This window comes from Salvelinus fontinalis, chromosome 42 (assembly GCF_029448725.1).
Source record: "Salvelinus fontinalis isolate EN_2023a chromosome 42, ASM2944872v1, whole genome shotgun sequence".
Lineage (NCBI taxonomy): Eukaryota > Metazoa > Chordata > Actinopteri > Salmoniformes > Salmonidae > Salvelinus > Salvelinus fontinalis.
Window position 1 is genome coordinate 18,344,317 of NC_074706.1, and position 25,625 is coordinate 18,369,941.

Genomic DNA, 25,625 nt, shown 5'->3' on the forward strand with positions numbered 1-25,625 from the left:
AGGCAAGCAGTGGGGTACTTGGATGCAGGTGATGGAGCATTGTCCTGCATAAAGATCATGGGCTTCTTGAATGCTGAGGACTTCTTCCTGTACCACTGCTTGAAGAAAGAATCTTCCAGAAACCGGCAGTAGGTTTGGGAGTTGAGTTTCAGTCCATCTTCAACCCAAAAAGGTCCAACTACCTCATCCTTAATGATAGCAGCCCATACCAGTACCCCTCCACCTTGCTGGTGTCTGACTCGAAGTGGTGCCCGGTGTCCATTACTGATCCAGCCATGTGGTTCATCCATCTGGTCCATCAACAGTCACTAATTTCATCTGTCCATAAAATCTGTCTTCAGGTATTCCTTTGCCCAATCTTGACGCTTCAACTTGTGAATCTTATTCAGTGGTGGTCGTGTTTCAGCCTTCTTGACCTTGGCCATGTCTCTGAGCACCTTGTACTTCTGGACACTCCAGGTAGGTTGCAGTTCTGGAATATGGTGGCACTGGAGGAGAATGGGTTTCTGTTAGCTTGGCGTTTAATTCTTCTCAAGTCTTTTGCAGTTCATTTGCACCTTTTCTCCTCCATGCGTTTTTTTGCGCCCCAGTTGACTATTCGCAACAAACCCTTTGATTGTCCGGTGGTCACGCCTCAATAGTTTAGCTATTTCAAGAATGTTGCATCCGTCAAAGGCATTTAACAATTTTTGACTTTTCAGTGTCAATTAAATCTCTTTTTTGGACCATTTTACCTGGGGTAATGAAGCTGCCTAATAATTATGCACAGCTTGATAAACTCAGCAAAAAAAGAAATGTCCCTTTTTCAGGACCCTGTCTTTCAAAGATAATTCGTAACAATCCAAATGACTTCACATATCTTCATTGTGAAGGGTGCCTTAGGCATGCTGCAAGGAGGCACGAGGACTGCAGATGTGGCCAGGGCAATAAATTGCAATGTCTGTACTGTGAGACGCCTAAGACAGCGCTACAGGATAGACAGCTGATCGTACTCGCAGTGGCTGACCATGTGTAACAACACCTGCACAGGATCGGTACATCCGAACATCACACCTGCGGGACAGTTACAGGATGGCAACAACAACTGCCTGAGTTACACCAGGAACCCACAATCCCTCCATCAGTGCTCAGACTGTCTGCAATAGGCTGAGAGAGGCTGGATTGAGGGCTTGTAGACCTGTTGTATGGCAGGTCCTCACCAGACATCACCGGCAACAACATCGCCTATGGACACAAACCCACCGTCGTTGGACCAGACAGGACTGGCAAAAAGTGCTCTTCACTGAAGAGTCGCGGTTTTGTCTCACCAGGGGTGATGGTTGGATTCGCGTTTATCGTCAAAGGAATGAGCGTTACACCGAGGCCTGTACTCTGGAGCGGGATCGAGGTGGAGGGTCCGTCATGGTCTGGGGCGGTGTGTCACAGCATCATCGGACTGAGCTTGTTGTCATTGCAGGCAATCTCAATGCTGTGCGTTACAAGGAAGACATCCTCCTCCCTCATGTGGTACCCTTACTGCAGGCTCATCCTGACATGACCCTCCAGCATGACAATGCCACCAGCCATACTGCTCTTCTGTGCATGATTTCCTGCAAGACAGGAATGTCATTGTTCTGCCATGGCCAGCGAAGAGCCCTGATCCCAATCCCATTGAGCACATCTGGGACCTGTTGGATCGGAGGGTGAGGGCTAGGGCCATTACCCCCAGAAATGTCCAGGAACTTGCAGGTGCTTTGGTGGAAGAGTGGGGTAACATCTCACAACAAGAACTGGCAAATCTGGTGCAGTCCATGAGGAGGAGATGCACTGCAGTACTTAATGCAGCTGGTGGCCACCCCTGATACTGAGTGTTTGTACAGGGACACATTATTCAATTTCTGTTAGTCACATGTCTGTGGAACATGTTCAGTTTGTCTCCGTTGTTGAATCTTGTTATGTTCATACAAATATTTACACATGTTAAGTTTGCTGAAAATAAACGCAGTTGACAGTTAGAGGACGTTCCTTTTTTTTTTGCTGAGTTTATAAGGTGTTATTCACTTTCGCCACATCCTCCTACACAAATATGATTAAATCCAATAAGCATTCAAGTTTATATGGTTTGGAGTTGTAAAACCAAAACTACCTCGATCTGACAACCTGTAAAAAACACCTCAGCCTGAGCTAAGTGCCTGAAAGTGAGTAAATACTCCAGAGAAAGTATTGAGAATTGTCAATAAGCTTCAAGGTCATTTAGCCTAATCTTTAGCACAGGCATGAGTTTAGGTTTGTCTGATAGTCTAGAATAAAATAGCCTGAGTGCCAGTCTGTTTCTGCTCTCTAGTTAACTCTTTTTGGAATTGTAATGCCAAATATGTTTGGAGTGACAAGGAGCTGGCAAGTGAGCAAAAACAGACTGGCACTTAGGCTTCAAGAATGCAACTCTTTGTTTAGAACATATCTGAGCCAGATTAGAGTTAGAGCACATTCTAGAGTTTAGAATGCATGTCTGTGACTTTAGAACAGATTCTAGAGTTTAGAATGTGTCTCTCTGACTTTAGAACACATTCTAGAGTTTAGAATGTATTTCTGTGGATGCGGTCCTGTTCCATCTGAGACTTGGCCTTCTTCTTGAGCAGCAGGATGTGTTCAGAAAACTCCCTCACAGCCCCGAGGCCTGCAACATTGTGGCAGGAGTATTTAGCAGCATTGATTGCTACCACTGGGGCATCCCTGGGTACTGCACTCAGCCCAGCCAGGTTCAGACAGTCAACATCTGGTGCATCGTTACCTGTAGGAGGGATGGAATGAGTTGAGTTTGTTTATCTATTAAAGTGTCCATAAGGTGGTTCTGGAAGTATTCATAGGATGATTAGTATGTTGCAAAAACACATTCATTTTTTTTGCTAAAACACATGATTTAAGGAAATCATAGAAATATATTTTTTTTAATGAATAGTTTACAATTTTGGGTTTATCTTAAAATCTTAAAAATGAATTACTGAAATCATACACTGAACAAAAAATAAACGCAACATGCAACAATTGAGGCTACAGTTCATATAAGGCAATCAGTCAATTGAAATAAAGACAGAGATTCGTCCGTGAAGGGCACGCTTCTCCAGCGTTCCAGTGGACATTGAAGGTGAGCATTTGCCCACTGAAGTCGGTTACGACTCCAAACCGCAGTCAGGTAAAGACCCTGGTGAGGACGACGAGCAAGCAGATAAGCTTCCATGAGACGGTTCCTGACAGTTTGTGCAAAAATTATTTGGTTGTGCAAACCCACAGTTTCATCAGCTGTTCTTAGATGATCCCGAAGGTGAAGAAGCTGGATGTGGAGGTCTTGGGCTGGCGTGGTTACACGTGGTCTGCGGTTGTGAGGGCGGTTGGATGTGCTAGATGAGGCGGCTTATGGTAGAGAAATTAACATTCAATAGAGTGGCCTTTTATTATCCCCAGGACAAGGTGCACCTGTGTAACAATCATGCTGTTTAAATCAGGTTCTTGATATGCCACACATGTCAGGTGGATGGACTATATTGGCAAATGAGAAATGCTCACTAACAGGGATGTAAACCAAAAAAAAACATTTTAGAGAAATAAACATTTTGTACGTATGGAAAATATCTGGGATCTTTTATTTCAGCTCATGTGTCATGGGACCAACACTTTACATGTTGCGTTCATATTTCTGTTCAGAATAGAAATTGATTCATTTTAAATTGAATCTCAATTTCTCCAGGACTTCACAGCTGACATCACCCTTCTCACATTGCCCATAAATATTAATTGACTGACAGTGACATGAACTCAGAACAATACTAGTAGTTTTCTGCAGTGGTAGCCTAACCTACATGCAGAATGCAAATAGAGAGCCACTTTACAAATGATCACTAAACAAGTGAATGTAGTAGCAAAATTATTATTAGTAGTAAGTAGTAAGTAGTAGTAGTCAGTTAAGTGAAAAGAATAGTGAGTTTACCCATATAGGCGACTTCCTTCCAGTCCAGATCCCTGTCGTCCATCATGGCTTTGGCCTCACCCTGGATGTCCTTGCCCAGCTGTCTGACCTCGCAGCCCGTCCTCTGGGACAGCTTGTCAGCCAAGGCCTTGGTCAGGTCCTCACTGGACGAGATCAGGATCACCTGGAGGAGACAGCATAAAACACTTGATTTATTGTCTAAGTTCTCTATGCAAGCTCTGATTTGTCCTTTTTTTTGGGGGGGGGGGGGGGGGGGACTCAGTTGGGGTCTCAACTTCCTGTTGAGTTAGAATAATAGAATACACAAGGTACAATTTCAACATTTGGTTGTGCATCAGCAGCCACTCAATTAGCCCAAGTCAGAATTATTATTATTATTTTTTAAAGATTGTTAAGTTAGTCTATCAGCCAGCTTTCTAAACTTGTGGTAAGCATGGACGAACTACCGACCGAGGTGGGCCGATGGATCATCAGTTATCATTAAAAACGGCAAACATTTAGCTCCACCCTATTGCAAATTTGTAGAATTGAAGGAAATTTGCTGTAAAACGGGATTTTTTTATTATTGACCTCTGCCTGACCCGTTTTGCTGCCCCCTGTCGTTTTGCCTGCCCCCTTTTCTAGGAATTAACTTTTGTTACTTCGACACTATCTGCATCTGGGTCTCTCCTGAAACGTGATACACATGACAGCTAGAGTAAATAGTGGTCTGTGAGTGTTTAATGGGTGGTGGTTTCAGTGATGAGCTGTGGCTTATCTAGATATACCAGGGGCAGACAGTAACTTGGCTATTGTGCTGGACTCAGGTATCTAACAGAGGTTTATTTTTTTTATAGCATGGCTTTTAAATGAAATCAGATGTTTGTGACTTATATTTATCTAATATATACACAGTGCACAAAACATTAAGAACAGACTTCCTAATATTGAGTTGCTAATATCAATTCATTGGGCAAGGACTCTATAAGGTGTCGAATGTGTTCCACAGGGATGCTGGCCCATGTTGACTCCCACAGTTGTGTCAAGTTGGCTGGATGTCCTTTGGGTGGTGGACAATTCTTGATACACACAGGAAACTGTTGAGTGTGAAAAACCTAGCAGCATTGCAGTTCTTGGCACAAACCGGTGCGCCTGGCACCTACTACCATACCCCGTTCAAAGGCACTTCAATCTTTTGTCTTGCCCATTCACCCACTGAATGGCACACACACACAATCCATGTCTCAATTGTCTCAAGGCTTAAAAATCCTTCTTTTAACCTGTCTCCCCCCCTTCATCTACACTGAATGAAGTGCATTTAACAAGTGACATCAATAAGGGATCATATTTCACCCGGTGAGTTTGTCATGGAAAGAGCAGCTATTCTTAATGTTTTGTACACTAAGTGTATATATACCTTGTAAGAATTTGTATCTGTCATGTGAATGTTGCCGTTTTTTTGTTTACTATATATCTTTATCTTATCTAACTTGCCACAACTAAAGTGTCTTCTGGAAAAATAAAGTAATTATATTCTAATACTAATTCAGAAGGTCCGGTCACACACATTTCCTAGATGGCAAAGGTTCGGATGGATATTGTCATTTATCAGCATATTAACAAACCTCTACCTCGCAACCCCAAACTGTTCGCACCCCTCTTGTTGGCAGAGAGAAATATGTGCAGTTTTGAAACTCTTTTCCCGCAATTCTACACATTTTCCATGTCTTATGTGTGTTCAGATCATACCATGAGTCAAATCCTAACAAAATGTCCCCCTCCCCCCAAATTGTATTTATATTCATATAATTATTATTTTAAAAACTCGGTCAGAACCCGCAGTCCGTACTGACCCCGTTCTGGGTCCAGATCACAGTCCGCCTATTTTTTTTAAAATAACTAGGCAAGTCAGTTAAGAACAAATTCTAATTTACAATGATGACCGGTGAACAGTGGGTTAACTGCCTTGTTCAGGGACAGATCACCACATTTTTACCTTGTCAGCTCGGGGATTCTCAAGGTACTCAAGGTGCAGGTTGATGGTCACTAGACTTGATACTGAATGTTTTGGATTATTCTCCTATCTGTTGATAGTAGTTGACGCCAGACTGGATGTACAAGGACCGAGGACACACTGATTATTCACTGTTGCATTGTATTGATGACAACCTGTGAACACTGTGATTCTGTAGCAGCTGACAGTTGCTGCCTTTTTGTTTTGTCTTCCTACAAGCCTCTCGGGCTGGTGTTTACAGAACATTTGGTGCTGTCTGATTAGGATAGAAAGGCCCCGTCTCCAAGAGGTCAGTTAGACGTGTTCTCTGCTTCTGGGCTGCATGGTGTCTCCCTTTTGCAACTTGTAATAAAACCAATATATTTTTGATTGACTTTACCAACGCTGTCCTTTTTGTTCACCTGGAAGTTCCTATTACAACATAGACAACACATGTATTTGTGGAAGCAGTAATCACATGATTGGGATTCTCTTTCAACTGTAAAAAATAAAGTAAGCCTGTCTGTCACTATTTGCTGTTACCATATGTGATCTTTTAAATTCCAATGAATCTACGTCAATCTTCAATCATCAGTATTCGTCGCATTATCTTTGTACTGTATCTCTTTTCCCTCTCTGGTGTATGTTCTATATGTTCTATATCTATAGTCTACGTACCTCCACCCCCTCTCTCTGCAGCATGCGGATACCCATGGTATCTCTGGTGTTGACAGAGATCATCTCCTCTCCAGAGACAGAGATGAGGACGCGGCCGTCAGTCAGACAGCCTGAGATGTTACACAGCAGCAGACGCACCACCTCAGGCTTGTCCAGGCCAAAGTAACCAAACCTGGAGAGGAACAGGTCAAATACAATTGTATCAAATCTTATCACATGCTTCGTAAAACAACTGGTGTAGACTAAAGGTGAAACGCTTACTTACGGGCCAATCCCAACAATGCAGAGAGAGAAAAAAAAGTACAAATTAACTCAAGTAATACATACACAATGAGTAATGATAACTTGGCTATATACACAGGGTACCAGTACCGAGTCATTGTGCAGGGATACGAGGTAGTTGAGGTAGATATGTACATATAGGTAGGGATAAAATGACTAGGCAACGGGATAGATAAACAGTAACAGCAGCGTATGTGATGAGTCAAAAGAGATTAGGGCAAAAACAGTCATTGCAGATATTCCAAGTAGCTATTGGTTTACTATTTAACTAACTATTTAGCAGTCTTATAGCTTGGGGGTCCTGTTGTTTCCAGACTTGGTGCATTGGTACTGCTTGCAGTGCGGTAGCAGAGAGAACAGTCTATGATTTAGGGCTGGAGTCTTTGACAATTTTTAGGGCCTTTTTCTGACCCCGACTGGTATAAAGTTCCTTAATGGCAGGGAGCTCGGACCTAGTGATGTACTGGGTCATATCCACTACCCTTCGTAGCGCCTTGCGGTCGAATGCCAAGCAGTTGTCATACCAGAACACACAGGGAAATACATCTGTATAACGGCTCCTCTGTGTTACATCAATGTTTATTGTGTTGCCTCTTGAGGATCCGCCCTTTTTTTCAATTTTCGCCTAAAATGACATACCCAAATCTATCTGCCTGTAGCTCAGACCCTGAAGCAAGGATATGCATATTCTTGGTACCATTTTAAGGAATGTAGGAGAATATAACACAATAGATGTGGTAAAAGATAATACAAAGAAAAAACAAACTGTTCTTTTGTATTTTTTTGTACCATCATCTTTGAAATGCAAGAGAAAGGCCATAATGTATTATTCCAGCCCAGCTGCAATTTAGGTTTTGGCCACTAGATGGCAGCAGTGTATGTTCAAAGATTTAGACTAATCCAATGAACCATTGCATTTCTGTTCAAACTGTTGTGTCATGACTGCCCAAATGTGCCTAATTTGTTTATTAATAACTTTTCATGTTCAAAATTGTGCACTCTCCTCAAACAATAACATGGTATTCTTTCACTGTAATAGCTACATTAAATTGGACAGTGCAGTTGGATTAACAAGAATTTAAGCTTTCTGCCAATATCAGACATGTCTATGTCCTGGGAAATGTTCTTGTTACTTACAACCTTATGTTAATCGCATTAGCCTACGTTAGCTCAACCGTCCCGTGGAAGGGACACCGATTAAGATTGTTCAAGTAAACACAGAGAGTGAAAGAGAGAGAGAGAGAGAGAGAACGTGAGAATGTGAGGCTCTGAGTTAGTGACTTCAGACTACCTCAGTACTCTCTGTTCTGCCACGGGCCAATCGATATCCACATCAATATCCACACTGTACTCTGGCAGCATCTCATAGTAAGCCCACTTTCCCCCCTGAGAAAGACAATGCAAGAGAAAGGGGATTTCAATTATCATTTGAAACAACGGCAGTTGACAATAGAATATCTAGAATTATAGATCAGCAAGTCGATTTCTCAGTGTGTCTTTTGTCTCTGGTCAAGCTCACATCCACTGAATGACTAAACATTATTGATCACCTGAGGAAAATAGGGTTCACCTCCAGCAGCAGACATACATATCAGGGCCAGTGTTCATAAAGCGTCTCAGGATAGGAGTGCTGATCTAGAATCAGGTCCTCCCTGCCCATACAATCTTATTAATAATGATAGAAAAGGGAAAACTGATCCTAGACCAACACTCCTATCCTGAAACACTTTGTGAGTATGGGCCCCGATGGGGTATAGTGCCAGTTACCTGCAGGCCTTCCTCTATTGTCGCTCTGGTATGAATGTAGAAAGATCCATTCTCACACAGCTCTCCATCCCAGTCCTGTCTCCGGGGCCTGTTAGACGGGTCAAGGTTCAGTGGCTTGGTGGCAACACTACCTGAAGAGGAGAGAGCAAAATAATCAATATTAGTTAATAGGTTCTAACTATGGTTAATACTATCATTAAGCTCGAGGCCCTAGGTCTGAATCTGGGTCCTGGACTTCCTGACTGGCCGTCTCCAGGTGGTGAAGGTAGGAAACAACACCTCCACTTCGCTGATCTTCAACACAGGGGCCCCACAGGGGTGCGTAATTAGCCCCCTCCTTTACTCCTGTTCACCCATTACTGCGTGGCCACACACCTCTAACTCAATCATCACATTTGCAGACGACACAACAGTAGTAGGCCTGATTACCAACAATGACGAGACAGCCTACCGGGAGGAGGTGAGGACCCTGGCGGAGTGGTGCCAGGAAAATAACTTCTCCTTCAATGTCAACAAAACGAAGAAGCTGATCATGGACTTCAGGAGACAACAGAGAGAGCACACCCCTATTCACATCGACGGGACAGCAGTGGAGAAGGTGAAAAGCTTCAAGTTTCTCAGCGTACACATCACTGACAATCTGAAATGGTCCACCAACACAGACAGTGTGGTGAAGAAGGCGCAACAGCGCCTCTTCGACCTCAGGAGGCTGAAGAAATTTGGCTTGGCCCTCAAGACCCTCACAAACGTTTACAGATGTATAATTGAGAGCATCCTGTCGGGCTGTATCACAGCCTGGTATGGCAACTGCACCGCCCAGAACCGCAGGGCTCTCCAGAGGGTGGTGCAGTCTGCCCAATGCATCACCGGGGCACACTGCCTGCCCTCCAGGACACCTACAGCACCCGATGTCACAGGAAGGCAAAAAAGATAATCAAGAACAAAAACCACCCGAGCCACTGCCTGTTCACCCCACTACCATCCAAGAAGGCGATGTCAGTACAGGTGCATCAAAGTTGAGACTGAAAAACAGCTTCTAACTCAAGGCCATCAGACTGTTAAATAGCCATCACTAGCCGGCTACTACCTAGTTACTTAACCCTGTACCTTAGAGGCTGCTGCCCTATGTACATAGACATGGAATCACTGGTCGCTTTAAATGGAACACTAGTTACTTTAATAATGTTTACATACTGTTTTACTCATTTCATATGTTTATACTGTACTCTACTGTATTTTAGTGAATGCCACTCAGCCAATGCTTGCCCTAATATTTATATATTTCTGAATTCCATTCTTTTACTTTTAGATTTGTGTGTATTGTTGTGAATTGTTAGATACTACTTCACTTTTGGAGTTTGGAACACATGCATTTTGCTACATCTGCATTTTGGGGCTAGGCCCCTTTTTTCTAAATTTCCGCCTGAATGACGTGCCCAAAGTAAACTGCCTGTTGCTCAGGCCCTGAAGCCAGGATATGCATACAACTGGTACCATTGTAAAGAAAACACTTTGAAGTTTGTAGAAATGTTAAAAAAATGTAAGAGAATATAACACAATAGATATGGTAGGAGAAAATCCAAAGAAAAACCAACCAGAATTTTTTTGAGAGAGAGCATCCTCTTAGAATGGCAAGTATAAGGTCAAACTGAAAATTAGCTCCCTGCAATTCCTATGGCTTCCACAGGGTGTCAGCAGTCTATTTTCAAGGTTTCAGGCTTGTAACTTCAAAAATGAATAAGAAATATCAGTTTTAGTACAGGGACACAGTCTTGGAAATTCGTGTTAGGGCGTGCCATGAAGACAGGACGCACCTGCTAAAATCGGTTTCCTATTGACCATACTTCTTTCTGTAAGAAATATTATATTTTGATTACATTTTAGGGTATCTGAGGAGTAAATAGAAACGTATTTTGACTTGTTGAAACAAAGTTTAGGGGTAGATTTTCGGATTCCTTTCTCTGAATGTTGAACGAGTGGATTACTCAAATCGATGGCGACAACTAAACTGACTTTTTGGGATATAAAGAAGGATTTTATCTAACAAAACGACACTACATGTTATAGCTGGGACCCTTTGAATGACAAATCAAAGGAAGATTTTCAAAAAGTAAGTGAATATTTCATCGCTATTTGTGAATTTATGAAACCTGTGCTGGTGGAAAAATATTTTGATGTGGGGAGCCGTCTTCAAACAATCGCATGGAATGTTTTCGCTGTAATAGCTACTGTAAATCAGACAGTGCAGTTAGATTAACAGGAATTTAAGCTTGCAACCGATATAAGACATTTATATGTACCTAAATGTTTAATATCCGTAATTGTTAAGATTATTTATTTGAATTGCCCACCCTCCAGGTTCACTGGAAGTTGTCCTGCTAGCGGGACTCCTAGCCCTTAAAGGTTACGTCTACTAAATATGTGTGTGACCAATAACATTTGATTTGATTAGATTTTCCTGGTCCAGAGGAGAAAAAAACATACTTGTCTAATCACCCCTCATCTCTCTATTGTGATACACAGTGATTGGTGGTGGATGGGATGACTTCCATGTATTGTGCTTGTGAAAGGCACTATATAAACAATTAATTATCATTGAACATTAGCATCTTACAACAAGCTATATTGGGTAGGTATTTTCAAATACAACATATCTAGGTCACTCAAGTTTTTCCTTGTCACGCCCTGACCTTAGAGATCCTTATTTATTCTCTATGTTTGGTTGGGTCAGGGTGTGACTCGGATGGGAAAATCTACGCTTTCTATTTCTTTGTTGTTTTGCTGAGTGTGGTTCCCAATCAGAGGCAGCTGTCTATCGTTGTCTCTGATTGGGGATCATATATAAGTTGTGATTTTCCGTCTGAGTTTTGTGGGGTGTTATTTTCTGTTTAGTGTCTGTGCCTGACGGAACTGTGCGCTTTCGTTTTTGTATTTGTTATTTTGGTTTGAGTGTTTCTTGTAAATAAATATCATGAACACTTTCCACGCTGCGCTTTGGTCCACTCTTCCTTCCACCGACGACGAGCGTTACATTCCTGGCTATGTTGATGTGGCCAGGGCAAACTCCTGGGACAGCTTTTCCTCAGGCACAGATTAAGCCTAATCCTAGACTACAAAGAATTTAATGGAGATTCTCCATTTACCTTTTATAAATCCAGGAATAGGGTTAATCTGTGTCCGGGAAAACAAACCTACGTGTAAGGCCCTAAACATAACACAAGGCTATCCTGGAAGTCCCGAAACATAGCACAAGGCTATCCCGGAAGTCCCGAAACATAGCACAAGTCTATCCCGGAAAGCTCTAAACATAACACATGGCTATCCCATACCTCCTTTCTTGACCTCCTGCCAGCGGAAGTGGTGTTGTCGGGCCACGGCGAAGACAGACGTGAAGCCCTGATTGGTGATCAACTCCAGGGCCTCCTTCAGGTGGAAGGGGTGCAAGCAGGGAGACGTAGCCTGGATGTGACAGATCACATTCACCTCTGGAGGAAGTCAACACAACACAGCAGATATTGGATTTATCCCTTATTTAATCAGATGGTCATATGATATGAGATATGAATAAACCTATATGGTCACTGTTGACATTTGTAGCTACGGAGTGAGTCCCACATTATTTGGATAATCTCCTATTCATGGGTTGTCTATAGTCACTCTCACACTATCAATAAGCTATCAACTGAAACTCTGTTTATACTTGATATGCAACAATTTACTCGGATTGGGATTATGTTTAGATTAGAAATTGAACTAAAAGACAACACATTTTCATTGATGACAGTCGTGCTGGTTTTGTTTCTACCTAGCTAGACAAGAACGGCCACTGATTGGCTGGAGAGTGGTGAGTCAGACAGTACATCTGGTTTCCCAGCAAGTGGTTCTCAGGCTCTGATTAAAAGGCAGGAATGAAAACCTGCAGCAGGCACTACGGCCCAGGAGGTCGTATGTAATAAAGTGTCTCAGAGGAGGACTACAGATTTACAATCAGTTTTGCCTCAAAGAACTAAGAACTAATAAGACTACATGGGCAGGGGGGGCCTGATCCTTGATCAGTATTATTGCTCTGAGATGCTTGATACATATCTCCCCAGAGCCGTAGTCTAGCTAATATTCCCAAAGCAGAAACCGTAGATTGATGGCAGCATTCGCGTGAAACTGAAAGCGCGAACCACTGCTTTTAACCAGGGCAAGGTGACCGGAAACATGACCGAATACAAACAGTGTAGCTATTCTCTCCGCAAGGCAATCAAACAAGCTAAGTCCCAGTATAAAGACAAAGTAGAGTCGCAATTCAACAGCTCAGACACAAGAGGTATGTGGCAGGGTCTACAGTCAATCACGGATTACAAAAAGAAAACCAGCCCCGTCGCGGACCAGGATGCCTTGCTCCCAGACAGGCTAAATAACTTTTTTGCTCGCTTTGAGGACAATACAGTGCCACTGACACGGCCCGCAACCAAAACCTGCAGGCTCTCCTTCACTGCAGCCGAGGTGAGTAAAGCATTTAAACGTGTTAACCCTCGCAAGGCTGCAGGCCCAGGCGGCATTCCCAGCCGCGTCCTCAGAGCATGTGCAGACCAGCTGGCTGGTGTGTTTAAGGACATATTCAATCAATCCTTATCCCAGTCTGCTGGTCCCACATGCTTCAAGAGGGCCACCATTGTTCCTGTTCTCAAGAAAGCTAAGGTAACTGAGCTAAACAACTACCGCCCCGTAGCACTCACTTCCGTCATCATGAAGTGCTTTGAGAGACTAGTCAAGGACCATATCACCTCCACCCTACCTGACACCCTAGACCCACTCCAATTTGCTTACCGACCCAATAGATCCACAGACGACGCATTCGCAACCACACTGCACACTGCCCTAACCCATCTGGACAAGAGGAATACCTATGTGAGAATGCTGTTCATCGACTACAGCTCAGCATTTAACACCATAGTACCCTCCAAACTCGTCATCAAGCTCGAGACCCTGGGTCTTGACCCCGCCCTGTGCAACTGGGTCCTGGACTTCCTGACGGGCCGCCCCCAGGTGGTGAGGGTAGGTAACAACATCTCCACCCCGCTGATCCTCAACACCGGGGCCCCACAAGTGTGCGTTCTGAGCCCTCTCCTGTACTCCCTGTTCACCCACGACTGCGTGGCCATGCACGCCTCCAACTCAATCATCAAGTTTGCGGACGACACTACAGTGGTAGGCTTGATTACCAACAACGACGAGACGGCCTACAGGGAGGAGGTGAGGGCCCTCGGAGTGTGGTGTCAGGAAAATAACCTCACACTCAACGTCAACAAAACAAAGGAGATGATTGTGGACTTCAGGAAACAGCAGAGGGAGCACCCCCCTATCCACATCGACGGGACAGTAGTGGAGAAGGTGGAAAGTTTTAAGTTCCTCGGTGTACACATCACAGACAAACTGAATTGGTCCACCCACACAGACAGCGTTGTGAAGAAGGCGCAGCAGCGCCTCTTCAACCTCAGGAGGCTGAAGAAATTCGGCTTGTCACCAAAAGCACTCACAAACTTCTACAGATGCACAATCGAGAGCATCCTGTCGGGCTGTATCACCGCCTGGTACGGCAACTGCTCCGCCCACAACCGTAAGGCTCTCCAGAGGGTAGTGAGGTCTGCACAACGCATCACCGGGGGCAAACTTCCTGCCCTCCAGGACACCTACACCACCCGATGTCACAGGAAGGCCATAAAGATCATCAAGGACAACAACCACCCAAGCCACTGCCTGTTCACCCCGCTATCATCCAGAAAGCGAGGTCAGTACAGGTGCATCAAAGCAGGGACCGAGAGACTGAAAAACAGCTTCTATCTCAAGGCCATCAGACTGTTAAACAGCCACCACTAACATTTAGTGGCCGCTGCCAACATACTGACTCAACTCCAGCCACTTTAATAATGGGAATTGATGGAAATTATGTAAAAATGTACCACTAGCCACTTTAAACAATGCCACTTAATATAATGTTTACATACCCTACATTACTCATCTCATATGTATATCTATATACTGTACTCTATATCATCTACTGCATCTTGCCATCTTTATGTAATACATGTATCACTAGCCACTTTAAACTATGCCACTTTATGTTTACATACCCTACATTACTCATCTCATATGTATATACTGTACTCTATACCATCTACTGCATCTTGCCTATGCCGTTCTGTACCATCACTCATTCATATATCTTTATGTACATATTCTTTATCCCTTTACACTTGTGTGTATAAGGTAGTAGTTGTGGAATTGTTAGGTTAGATTACTTGTTGGTTATTACTGCATTGTCGGAACTAGAAGCACAAGCATTTCGCTACACTCGCATTAACATCTGCTAACCATGTGTATGTGACAAATAACATTTGATTTGATTTGATTTGAATATGTTCTTCTGCATATTTTCCATTAATGCCTGTCATCTATAACAAAGCGCTGCCTACGAGTCCTAACAAAGACAGTGAAGCATCAAGGAGGGTGTGGTTTTGTCACAATAAATTATAACAAACGTTGATACTTCCCTGGTGCTATGCCATTGAGTAAATCACAATTGTATTATCTTGATTCCTCACACTTCCCTCCTTGTCTCCTTCTCACAGCACATTGGAGCAGAAGATTTGCAGTTCCTCCACTCAGATCTCCTCCTCTAATGCATTTCGAGAAGGAGGCAAGGAGTGAGGACATGAGGAATCAAGGAAATTACAATTGAGATTCACCCCTTACCTGGGTTTAATCGGGCAAATTCCTGGATAGTGTCGAGAGAGCTGGAAGAGTCTTTGGACACCTCTGGGCTCCTGCGGTGAACCTGAGCTCCCCATGCCTTGGCCACCTTCTCAATGTCATCATGATCAGTTGATACCCACACACTAGTGGGAGAAAGAACTGAAGAAGTTGATTCCTCAGGCTTTGTAACAAGTAGGCAGTGGTGGAAAAAGTACCCAAATTGTCATCCTTGAGTAAAAGTAAAGATGCCTTTATAGAAAATGACTCAAGTAAAAGTGACCAAATAAAATACCACTTGAGTAAAAGACTAAGAAGTATTTGGTTTTAAATATACTTAAGTATCAAAAGTATAAATAATTTCAAATTCCTTTTATTAAGCAAACCAGATGGCATGATTTAAAACATTTTTTAAAATTTTTATGGATAGGCAGGGGCACACTCCAACACTCAGACATGACTTAGAAATTAAGCATTTGTGTTTAGTGAGTCTGCCAGATCAGAGGCAGTTGGGATGACCAAGGATGCTCTCTTTATAAGTGTGTGAATTGGACCATTTTCATGTCCTTGTAAGCATTCAACGTGTAACGAGTACTTTGGGTGTCAGGGAAAATTGATGGAGTAAAAAGTAAATTATTTTCCTTAGGAATGTAGTGGAGTAAAAGTACTCAAACATATAAATAGTCAAGTAAAGGACAGATACCCCAAAAAATGACATAAGTAGTACTGCAAAGTATTTTTATTTAAAACCTGTTGAGGACAGAGGGCGCTGTTTTCACTTTGGGGGAAAATCGTGCCCAATTTAAACGGCCTCGTACTCAATTCTTGCTCGTACAATATGCATATTATTATTACTATTGGATAGAAAACACTCTCTAGTTTCTAAAACCGTTTGAATTATATCTCTGAGTAAAACAGAACTCCTTTTGCAGCAAACTTCCTGACAGGAAGTGGAAAATCTGAAATCGATGCACTGTTCTAGGGGCTGCCTATTAAAGTCCTTGATATTTATTAGTTTAGATGCACTTCATACGTCTTCCACTAGATGTCGACAAGCAGTGAGAGAAGAAATTGAGTGTGTAACTTGATCTGGACTCGAATTATAGCTCTTGGCATGACGTGTCACCAGTTTCCTGTTTTCTGGAGAGCGCGAGGAGGGACCTGGATTTGCCTTCTGATAAGCTGACGTTATGGACGACTAATATCTCCGGCTTTGATTTTATTTGATACATGTGACAATATCATCGTAAAGTATGTTTTTTCAATATAGTTTAATCAGATTATTGACATTTTTTCGGGAGTTTTGCCGTGTTCCGTTCTCTTCCGTTTGTTGACGATGGAGAGATTCGTGCCACTTGGCAAGTGTGCTTGCTAAATCGAGAGGGAAAAAGGCCGTTCTAAAACCAAACAACGATTGTTCTGGACAAAGGACCCCTTGTACAACATTCTGATGGAAGATCAGCAAAAGTAGGACCCATTCTATGATGTTATTTCATATATCTGTCGTACATGTGAACTAGTCGTTTGCGCCCAGCTTTTGGGTACTCTCTCGCCATAACGTAAACTGCATATCGTAATGAAGTTATTTTTAGAATTCTAAAACGGCGATTGCATTAAGAACTAGTGTATCTATCATTTCCTATACAACATGTATTTTTTAGTTATGTTTATGAATAGCTATTTGGTCAGAATATGTGTGTCAGAAAAAGTGTCAGAAAAATATCCGGACGTTGTGGGAAAAAGATGCTACGTTAGCACAACGTTAGCACAATGTATAACCACTGATTTCAGCTCTAAATATGCACATTTTCGAACAAAACATAAGTGTATGTATAACCTGATGTTATAGGACTGTCATCTGATGAAGTTTATCAAGGTTAGTCAAAATTATATATCTTGCTGGTTAATTCGCTATCGCTAACGTGCCTATTGCTATTGCCTATTGATTCTCTGACCCACCTCTACGCAGACGACACTATTCTGTATACTTCTGGCCCTTCTTTTGTCACTGTGTTAACAACCCTCCAGGCGAGCTTCAATGCCGTACAGCTCTCCTTCCGTGGCCTCCAATTGCTCTTAAATACAAGTAAAACTAAATGCATGCTCTTCAACCGATCGCTGCCTGCACCTGCCCGCCTGTCCAACATCACTACTCTGGACGGCTCTGACTTAGAATATGTGGACAACTACAAATACCTAGGTGTCTGGTTAGACTGTAAACTCTACTTCCAGACTCACATCAAACATCTCCAATCCAAAGTTAAATCTAGAATTGGCTTCCTATTCCGCAACAAAGCATCCTTCACTCATGCTGCCAAACATACCCTTGTAAAACTGACCATCCTACCAATCCTCGACTTCGGTGATGTCATTTACAAAATAGCCTCCAAAACCCTACTCAATAAATTGGATGCAGTCTATCACAGTGCCATCCGTTTTGTCACCAAAGCCCCATATACTACCCACCACTGCGACCTGTACACTCTCGTTGGCTGGCCCTCGCTTCATACTCGTCGCCAAACCCACTGGCTCCAGGTCATCTACAAGACCCTGCTAGGTAAAGTCCCCCCTTATCTCAGCTCGCTGGTCACCATAGCAGCACCTACCTGTAGCACGCGCTCCAGCAGGTATATCTCTCTGGTCACCCCCAAAACCAATTCTTCCTTTGGCCGCCTCTCCTTCCAGTTCTCTGCTGCCAATGACTGGAACGAACTACAAAAATCTCTGAAACTGGAAACACTTATCTCCCTCACTAGCTTTAAGCACCAGCTGTCAGAGCATCTCATAGATTACTGCACCTGTACATAGCCCATCTATAATTTAGCCCAAACAACTACCTCTTTACCTACTGTATTTATTTATTTATTTTGCTCCTTTGCACCCCATTATTTCTATCTCTACTTTACACTTTCTTCCACTGCAAACCAACCATTCCAGTGTTTTTTTTATTTGCTATATTGTATTTACTTCGCCACCATGGCCTTTTTTATATTTTTATTTATATATATATATATTTTATATATTTTGTTTGCCTTCACCTCCCTTATCTCACGTCACTTGCTCACATTGTATATAGACTTATTTTTCACTGTATTATTGACTGTATGTTTGTTTTATTCGATGTGTAACTATGTGTTGTTGTATGTGTCGAACTGCTTTGCTTTATCTTGGCCAGGTCGCAATTGTAAATGAGAACGTGTTCTCAATTTGCCTACCTGGTTAAATAAAGGTGAAATAAATAAAATAAAATAAATTGTTATCGCTAACGTGCCTTGATGAATGAATGCGGTAGTGTGGTAGGCTATTGTAGTAAGCTAATATAATGCTATATTGTGTTTTCGCTGTAAAACACTTAAAAAATCGGAAATATTGGCTGGATTCACAAGATGTTTGTCTTTAATTTGCTGTACACCTTCGATTTTTCAGAAATGTTTTATGATGAGTATTTAGGTATTTGACGTTGGTGTCTGTAATTATTCTGTCTGCTTTCGGTGCAATTTCTGATTGTAGCTGCAATGTAAACTATGATTTATACCTGAAATATGCACATTTTTCGAACAAAACATAGATTTATTGAATAACATGTTATAAGACTGACATCTGATGAAGTTGTTTGTTGGTTAGTTTGGTTGGTTCTTGGTTAGTTAGGTTGGCTTTGTGCATGCTAACTGTGCTGTGAAAAATGTCTGTCCTTTTTTGTATTTGGTGGTGAGCTAACATAAATATATGTGGTCTTTTCGCTGTAAAACATTTTAAAAATCGGACATGTTGACTGGATTCACAAGATGTGTATCTTTCATTTGCTGTATTGGACTTGTTAATGTGTGAAAGTTAAATATTTCAAAAAAATATCGTTTGAATTTCACGCTCTGCCTTTTCAGTGGAATCTGGGAGTAGTTCTGCTGGGCGGAACGCCTGAGCCAGACAGATTTTTAAGTACACCACTGCAAGTAGGCTACGTCAATGCAAACCGGTCTTGCGTAGCCAAGACAAAGTCAGTGTCACGCCCTGGCCTTAGTATTCTTTGTTTCCTTTATTATTTTAGTTAGGTCAGGGTGTGACATGGGGAAGGTATGTGTTTTTGTATTGTCTAGGGTGGTTGTATTGTTTAGGGGGTTAAGTAGAGTAGATGGGTTTGTGTTTAGTGTAGGTGTCTAGCTGTGTCTATGGTTGCCTGAATGGTTCTCAATCAGAGACAGATGTCATTAATTGTCTCTGATTGGGAGCCATATTTAAGACAGCCATAGGCACTAGGTTAATGTGGGTAATTGTCTATGTTGTACGTTTGTAGCTTGTGTGTGCACTTACGTCTATAGCTTCACGATCGTTTGTTGTTTTGTTTCAGTTTGTTAAAGTGTTCGTTGCGTGTTTTTTTCCTTTCTCTAAAATAAAAGAGAATGTATTTTGCACACGCTGCGCCTTGGTCCACTCTCTCTCAGCAAGACGATCATCGGACCAAGCGGCGTGTAAAGCTGCAACAGGAGCAATACACAAATTCATGGCCCTGGGAGGAGATACTGGATGGAAAGGGTCCTTGGGCACAACCGGGAGAATATCGCCTCCCTCGTGAAGAGCTGGAGGGAGCTAAAGCTGAGAGGAGGCGATATGAGGAGGCAGCACGGAAGCAAGGCTGGAAGCCCGCGAGTACAACCCAAAAATGTCTTGGGGGGGGAGGCTAAAAGGGAGTGTGGCGAAGTCAGGTAGGAGACCTGCGCATAGTCCCTGTACTTACCGTGGAGAGTGAGAGTACGGGCAGACACCGTGTTATGCAGTAGAGCGCATGGTGTCTCCTGTGTTCATAGCCCGGTGCGGGTTATTCCACCTCCCCGCACTGGCAGGGCTAGATTGAGGATTGAGCCGGATGTCATGAAGCCGGCCCAACGCATCTGGCCACCAGTGCGTTTCCTCGGGCCGGCTTACATGGCACCAGCCTTACGCATGGTGTCCCCGGTTCGCCTACATAGCCCGGTGCGGGTTATTCCACCTCCCCGCACTGGTCGGGCGACGGGGAGCATACAACCAGGTAAGGTTGGGCAGGCTCAGTGCTCAAGGGAGCCAGTACGCCTGCACGGTCCGGTATTTCCGGCGCCACCTCCCCGCCCCAGCCTAGTACCACCAGTGCCTATACCACGCACCAGGCTTCCAGTGTGTCTCCAGAGCCCTGTTCCTCCTCCACGCACTCGCCCTATGGTGCGTGTCTCCAGCCCGGTACCACCAGTTCCGGCACCACGCACCAAGCCTCCTGTGCGTCTCCAGAGTCCTGTGCGTCCTGTTGCTGCTCCCCGCACTGGCCCTGCGATGCGTGTCCCCAGCCCGGTACCACCAGTTCCGGCACCACGCACCAGGCCTACAGTGCGCCTCAGCCGGCCAGAGTCTGCCATCTGCCCAGCGGCGCCTGAACTGCCCGTCTGCCAAGCACCGTCTGAGCTGCCCGTCTGCCAAGCACCGTCTGAGCTGCCCGTCTGCCAAGCACAGTCGGAGCTGCCCGTCTGCCAAGCACCGTCGGAGCTGCCCGTCTGCCAAGCACCGTCTGAGCTGCCCGTCTGCCAAGCACCGTCTGAGCTGCCCGTCTGCCAAGCACCGTCTGAGCTGCCCGTCTGCCAAGCACCGTCTGAGCTGCCCGTCTGCCAAGCACCGTCTGAGCTGCCCGTCTGCCAAGCACCGTCTGAGCTGCCCGTCTGCCAAGCACCGTCTGAGCTGCCCGTCTGCCAAGCACCGCCTGAGCTGCCCGTCTGCCAAGCACCGTCTGAGCTGCCAGTCTGCCAAGCACCGTCTGAGCTGCCAGTCTGCCAAGCACCGTCTGAGCTGCCCGTCTGCCAAGCACCGTCAGAGCTGCCCGTCTGTCCCGAGCCGTCAGAGCTGCCCGTCTGTCCCGAGCCACTAGAGCCGTCCGCCAGACAGGATCAGCCAGAGCCGTCCGCCAGACAGGATCAGCCAGAGCCGTCCGCCAGACAGGATCAGCCAGAGCCGTCCGCCAGACAGGATCAGCCCGAGCCGTCCGTCAGACAGGATCAGCCAGAGCCGTCCGCCAGACAGGATCAGCCAGAGCCGTCCGCCAGACAGGATCAGCCAGAGCCGTCCGCCAGACAGGATCAGCCAGAGCCGTCCGCCAGACAGGATCAGCCCGAGCCGTCCGCCAGACAGGATCAGCCCGAGCCGTCCGCCAGACAGGATCAGCCCGAGCCGTCCGCCAGCCATGAGCAGCCAGAGCCGACCGCCAGCCATGAGCAGCCAGATCCGTCAGCCAGCCATGAGCAGCCAGATCCCTCAGCCAGCCATGAGCAGCCAGATCCCTCAGCCAGCCATGAGCAGCCAGATCCGTCAGCCAGCCATGAGCAGCCATATCCGTCAGCCAGCCATGAGCAGCCAGATCCGTCAGCCAGCCATGAGCAGCCAGATCCGTCAGCCAGCCATGAGCAGCAGTCCCTCAGTCCGGAGCTGCCGTCCCTCAGTCCGGAGCTGCCGTCCCTCAGTCCGGAGCTGCCGTCCAGTCATGAGCTGCCCTCCAGTCATGAGCTGCCCTCCAGTCATGAGCTGCCCTCCAGTCAGGAGCTGCCCTCCAGTCAGGAGCTACCCCTCAGTCCGGAGCTACCCCTCAGTCCGGAGCTACCCCTCAGTCCGGAGCTACCCCTCAGTCCGGAGCTACCCCTCAGTCCGGAGCTACCCCTCAGTCCGGAGCTACCCCTCAGTCCGGAGCTACCCATCCGTCCGGTGGCGCCCTCTGGGATGGTCTTCAGTCCGGGACTTGCTACAAGGGTCGCCGCTCCAGAGGCGCCACCAAAGCGGGTATTGACAATGGTGGAGTGGGGGCCTCGTCCCGCGCCCGAGCCGCCGCCATGATGGGGGCCACCCCGGACCATCCCCTTCTGTTTCAGGTTCTGCGGCCGGAGTCCGCACCTTTGGTGGGGGGGGGGGTACTGTCACGCCCTGGCCTTAGTATTCTTTGTTTCCTTTATTATTTTAGTTAGGTCAGGGTGTGACATGGGGAAGGTATGTGTTTTTGTATTGTCTAGGGTGGTTGTATGGTTTAGGGGGTTAATTAAAGTAGATGGGTTTGTGTTTAGTGTAGGTGTCTAGCTGTGTCTATGGTTGCCTGAATGGTTCTCAATCAGAGACAGATGTCATTAATTGTCTCTGATTGGGAGCCATATTTAAGACATCCATAGGCACTAGGTTAATGTGGGTAATTGTCTATGTTGTACGTTTGTAGCTTGTGTGTGCACTTACGTCTATAGCTTCACGATCGTTGTTGTTTTGTTTCAGTTTGTTAAAGTGTTCGTTGCGTGTTTTTTCCTTTCTCTAAAATAAAAGAGAATGTATTTTGCACACGCTTCGCCTTGGTCCACTCTCTCTCAGCAAGACGATCGTGACAGTCAGAGACAGCAAATTTTCAAACATCCTCTTGACAAACTATTTCAATAAGAATCTGACATGGGTTTATATTCACACACAAACAATTAATAATGTACCGATATGACTAGACGCATCAATCATCATAGACAACATAGACTTTATCACTAGGATGAACAATATTATCCGTGCACGCAAAACAAGAATGTCACATGCATTTGTTGCAGCTAATTATTATTAACAGCCTCAGAGCAAATCCATATACTGTAGCTACATTGGAAAATCATTTGTAGATTGAACTGAATCACCTGTCAAACTGTTTGGAATCCACGGCAGCTCTCAGAACCCATCCGATGAGCGGGACACCGGCCAGAACTTTTATATTCTTCAGGGGGATCCCCTTACTGCCTCCCCTAGCTAGGATCAGAGCTGCAATGTGTATCTTCTCGCCGCTGTCTTTGAAAATCTTTGTTTTCCCGTCTATCACATCTTCAAATCCAGTTAGCGTACGTTTTCTTGCAGCAGCCATTTGCCTGTGCTGATGAAGTCTATATTGGTCTGCTAATACAGGACTAGTAAAAGACTAGCGCACTACTTTTGTGAAACAATTTAAACTAAATGTATTGGATTGTTAACCAGCATTTGTAACGTGAGTCTGATCATTATCTGTACAGAACTGTTCATCTGATAATACTCTGTGGAATATAAAAATACTCGCTTGATATACAGTACCAGTCAAAAGTTTGGACACGCCTACTCATTCCAGGGTTTTTCTTTTTTTTTTTACTGTTTTCTACATTGTAGAATAATAGTGAAGACATCAACTATGAAATAACACATATGGAATAATGTGCTAACAAAACGTGTTAAACAAATCAAAATATATTTGAGATTCTGTAAAGTAGCTACCCTTTGCCTTGACAGCTTTGCACACTCATGGCATTCTCTCAACCAGATTTACCTGGAATCCATTTGAAAACGAAAGATCAAGAAATTATACTCTAGATATGAAAGTGTTTTACTTTAATGTGGCTGTCTAAAGTTAAGATGTTATCTGTAATCTAAGAGTCCTCAGCAATCTACATACAATACCCAATAATGACAAAGCAAAAACAGGTTTTTATAAATCTTTGCAAATGTTTTAATTAAAAACATACCTTTATTTACATATGTATTCAGACCCTTTGCTATGAGATTCGAAATTGAGCTCAGGTGCATCCCGTTTCCATTGATCGTCCTTGATGTTTCTACAACTTAATTGGTGTCCACCTGTGGTAAATTCAATTGATTTTACATGATTTGGAAAGGCACACAACTGTCTACATAAGGTCCCACAGTTGACAGTGCATGTCAGAGCAAAAACCAAGCCATGAGGTCGAAGGAATTGTACGTAGAGTTCCGAGACAGGATTATGTCGAGGCACAGATCTGGGGAAGAATACAAATTATGTAGCATTGAAGGTTCCCAAGAACACAGTAGCCTCATTCCTAAAGGGAAGAAGTTTAGAACCACCAAGACTCTTCCTACAGCTGGCCGCCCGGCCAAACTGAGCAATCGGGGGAGAAGGGTCTTGGTCAGAGAGATGACCAAGAACCTGATGGTCACTCTGACAGAGCTCCAGAGTTCCTCTGTGGAGATGGGAGATCCTTCCAGAAGGACAACCATCTCTGCAGCACTCCACCAATCAGGCCTTTGTGGTAGAGTGGCCAGACAGAAGCCACTCCTCAGTTAAAGGCACATGACAGCCCGCTATGAGTTTGCCAACAGGCACGTAAAGACATGCCGACCATGAGAAACCAGATTCTCTGGTCTGATGAAACCAAGATTGAACTATTTGGCCTGAATGCCAAGTGCCACGTCCAATGGAAACCTGGCACCACCCCTACGGTGAAGTATGGTAGTGGCAGCATTATGCTGTGGGGATGTTTTTCAGCGGCAGGGACTGGGAGTCTAGTCGGGACCGAGGGAAAGATGAACGGAGCAAAGTACAGAGAAACTTGATAACCTGCTCCAGAGCGCTCAGGACCTCAGACTGGGGACAACAACAACCCTAAGCACACAGCCAAGACAATGCAGGAGTGGCTTCGGAACAAGTCTCAATGTCCTTGAGTGGCCCAGCCAGAGCCTGGACTGAACACGATCGAACATCTCTGGAGAGACCTGGAAATAGCAGTGCAGCAACCTGACAGAGATTGAGAGGCTCTGCAGAGCAGAATGGGAGAAACTCCCCAAATACAGGTTTGCCAAGCTTGACACGTCATGCCCAAGAAGACTCAAGGCTGTAATAGCTGCCAAAGGTGTTGCAACAAAGTACTGAGTAAAGGCTCTGAATACTTATGTAAATGTTACATTTCTAAAAACCTGTTTTTGCTTTGTCATTATGAGGTGTGTGTGTGTGTTTTTTTTCTCCCTCAATCAATTTTAGAATAAGGCTGTAACCTAACAGTGGAAAAAGTCAAGGGGTCTGAATACTTTCCGAAGGCACTGTATATCCCAGTGAGCAAAACTGGTTCAAAAGACGTTAATGCAGCAAAACTGTTAGAAAATACATTTTTAACCAGTTATGCTCACTAGGATGTGATAATATAACAAATCACTATGGTACAAGTAGGGCAAAATTGGGCATGTTATAAAGTTTTATAAGAAAATTACTTAATTGTTGTGATGTAATTATACTACTATAGTCAGGATTCTCCAAACCTTTTCCAAGTAAGCTAACGTCCTGTAGGTTTTCGCTCCAACCATAGTCAAGCACAGCTGATTCTAATAATTAGTTGGCTGATGAACTGAATCAGGTTATTTACAACTGGGGTTGGACTGAACCTACAGGTCTGTCAGTCAACGGATTTAAACCAATGGAAGCTCTTGGAT

General features: G+C 44.4%; 1 protein-coding gene across 1 annotated transcript; it reads right to left on the bottom strand.

Annotated features, from left to right (window-relative positions):
* Window positions 1-817: 817 nt before the first annotated feature.
* Window positions 818-23,419, bottom strand: LOC129841283 (N-acylneuraminate cytidylyltransferase-like). Its single transcript, XM_055909480.1, has 8 exons — window positions 23,063-23,419; window positions 15,408-15,550; window positions 11,993-12,148; window positions 8,664-8,794; window positions 8,188-8,282; window positions 6,615-6,786; window positions 3,965-4,127; window positions 818-2,770 (listed from the first exon to the last, which is right to left on the bottom strand). The coding sequence occupies exons 1-8, from the start codon at window positions 23,281-23,283 to the stop codon at window positions 2,556-2,558; spliced, it is 1,296 nt and encodes a 431-aa protein (XP_055765455.1). The 5' UTR covers window positions 23,284-23,419; the 3' UTR covers window positions 818-2,555.
* Window positions 23,420-25,625: the final 2,206 nt, after the last annotated feature.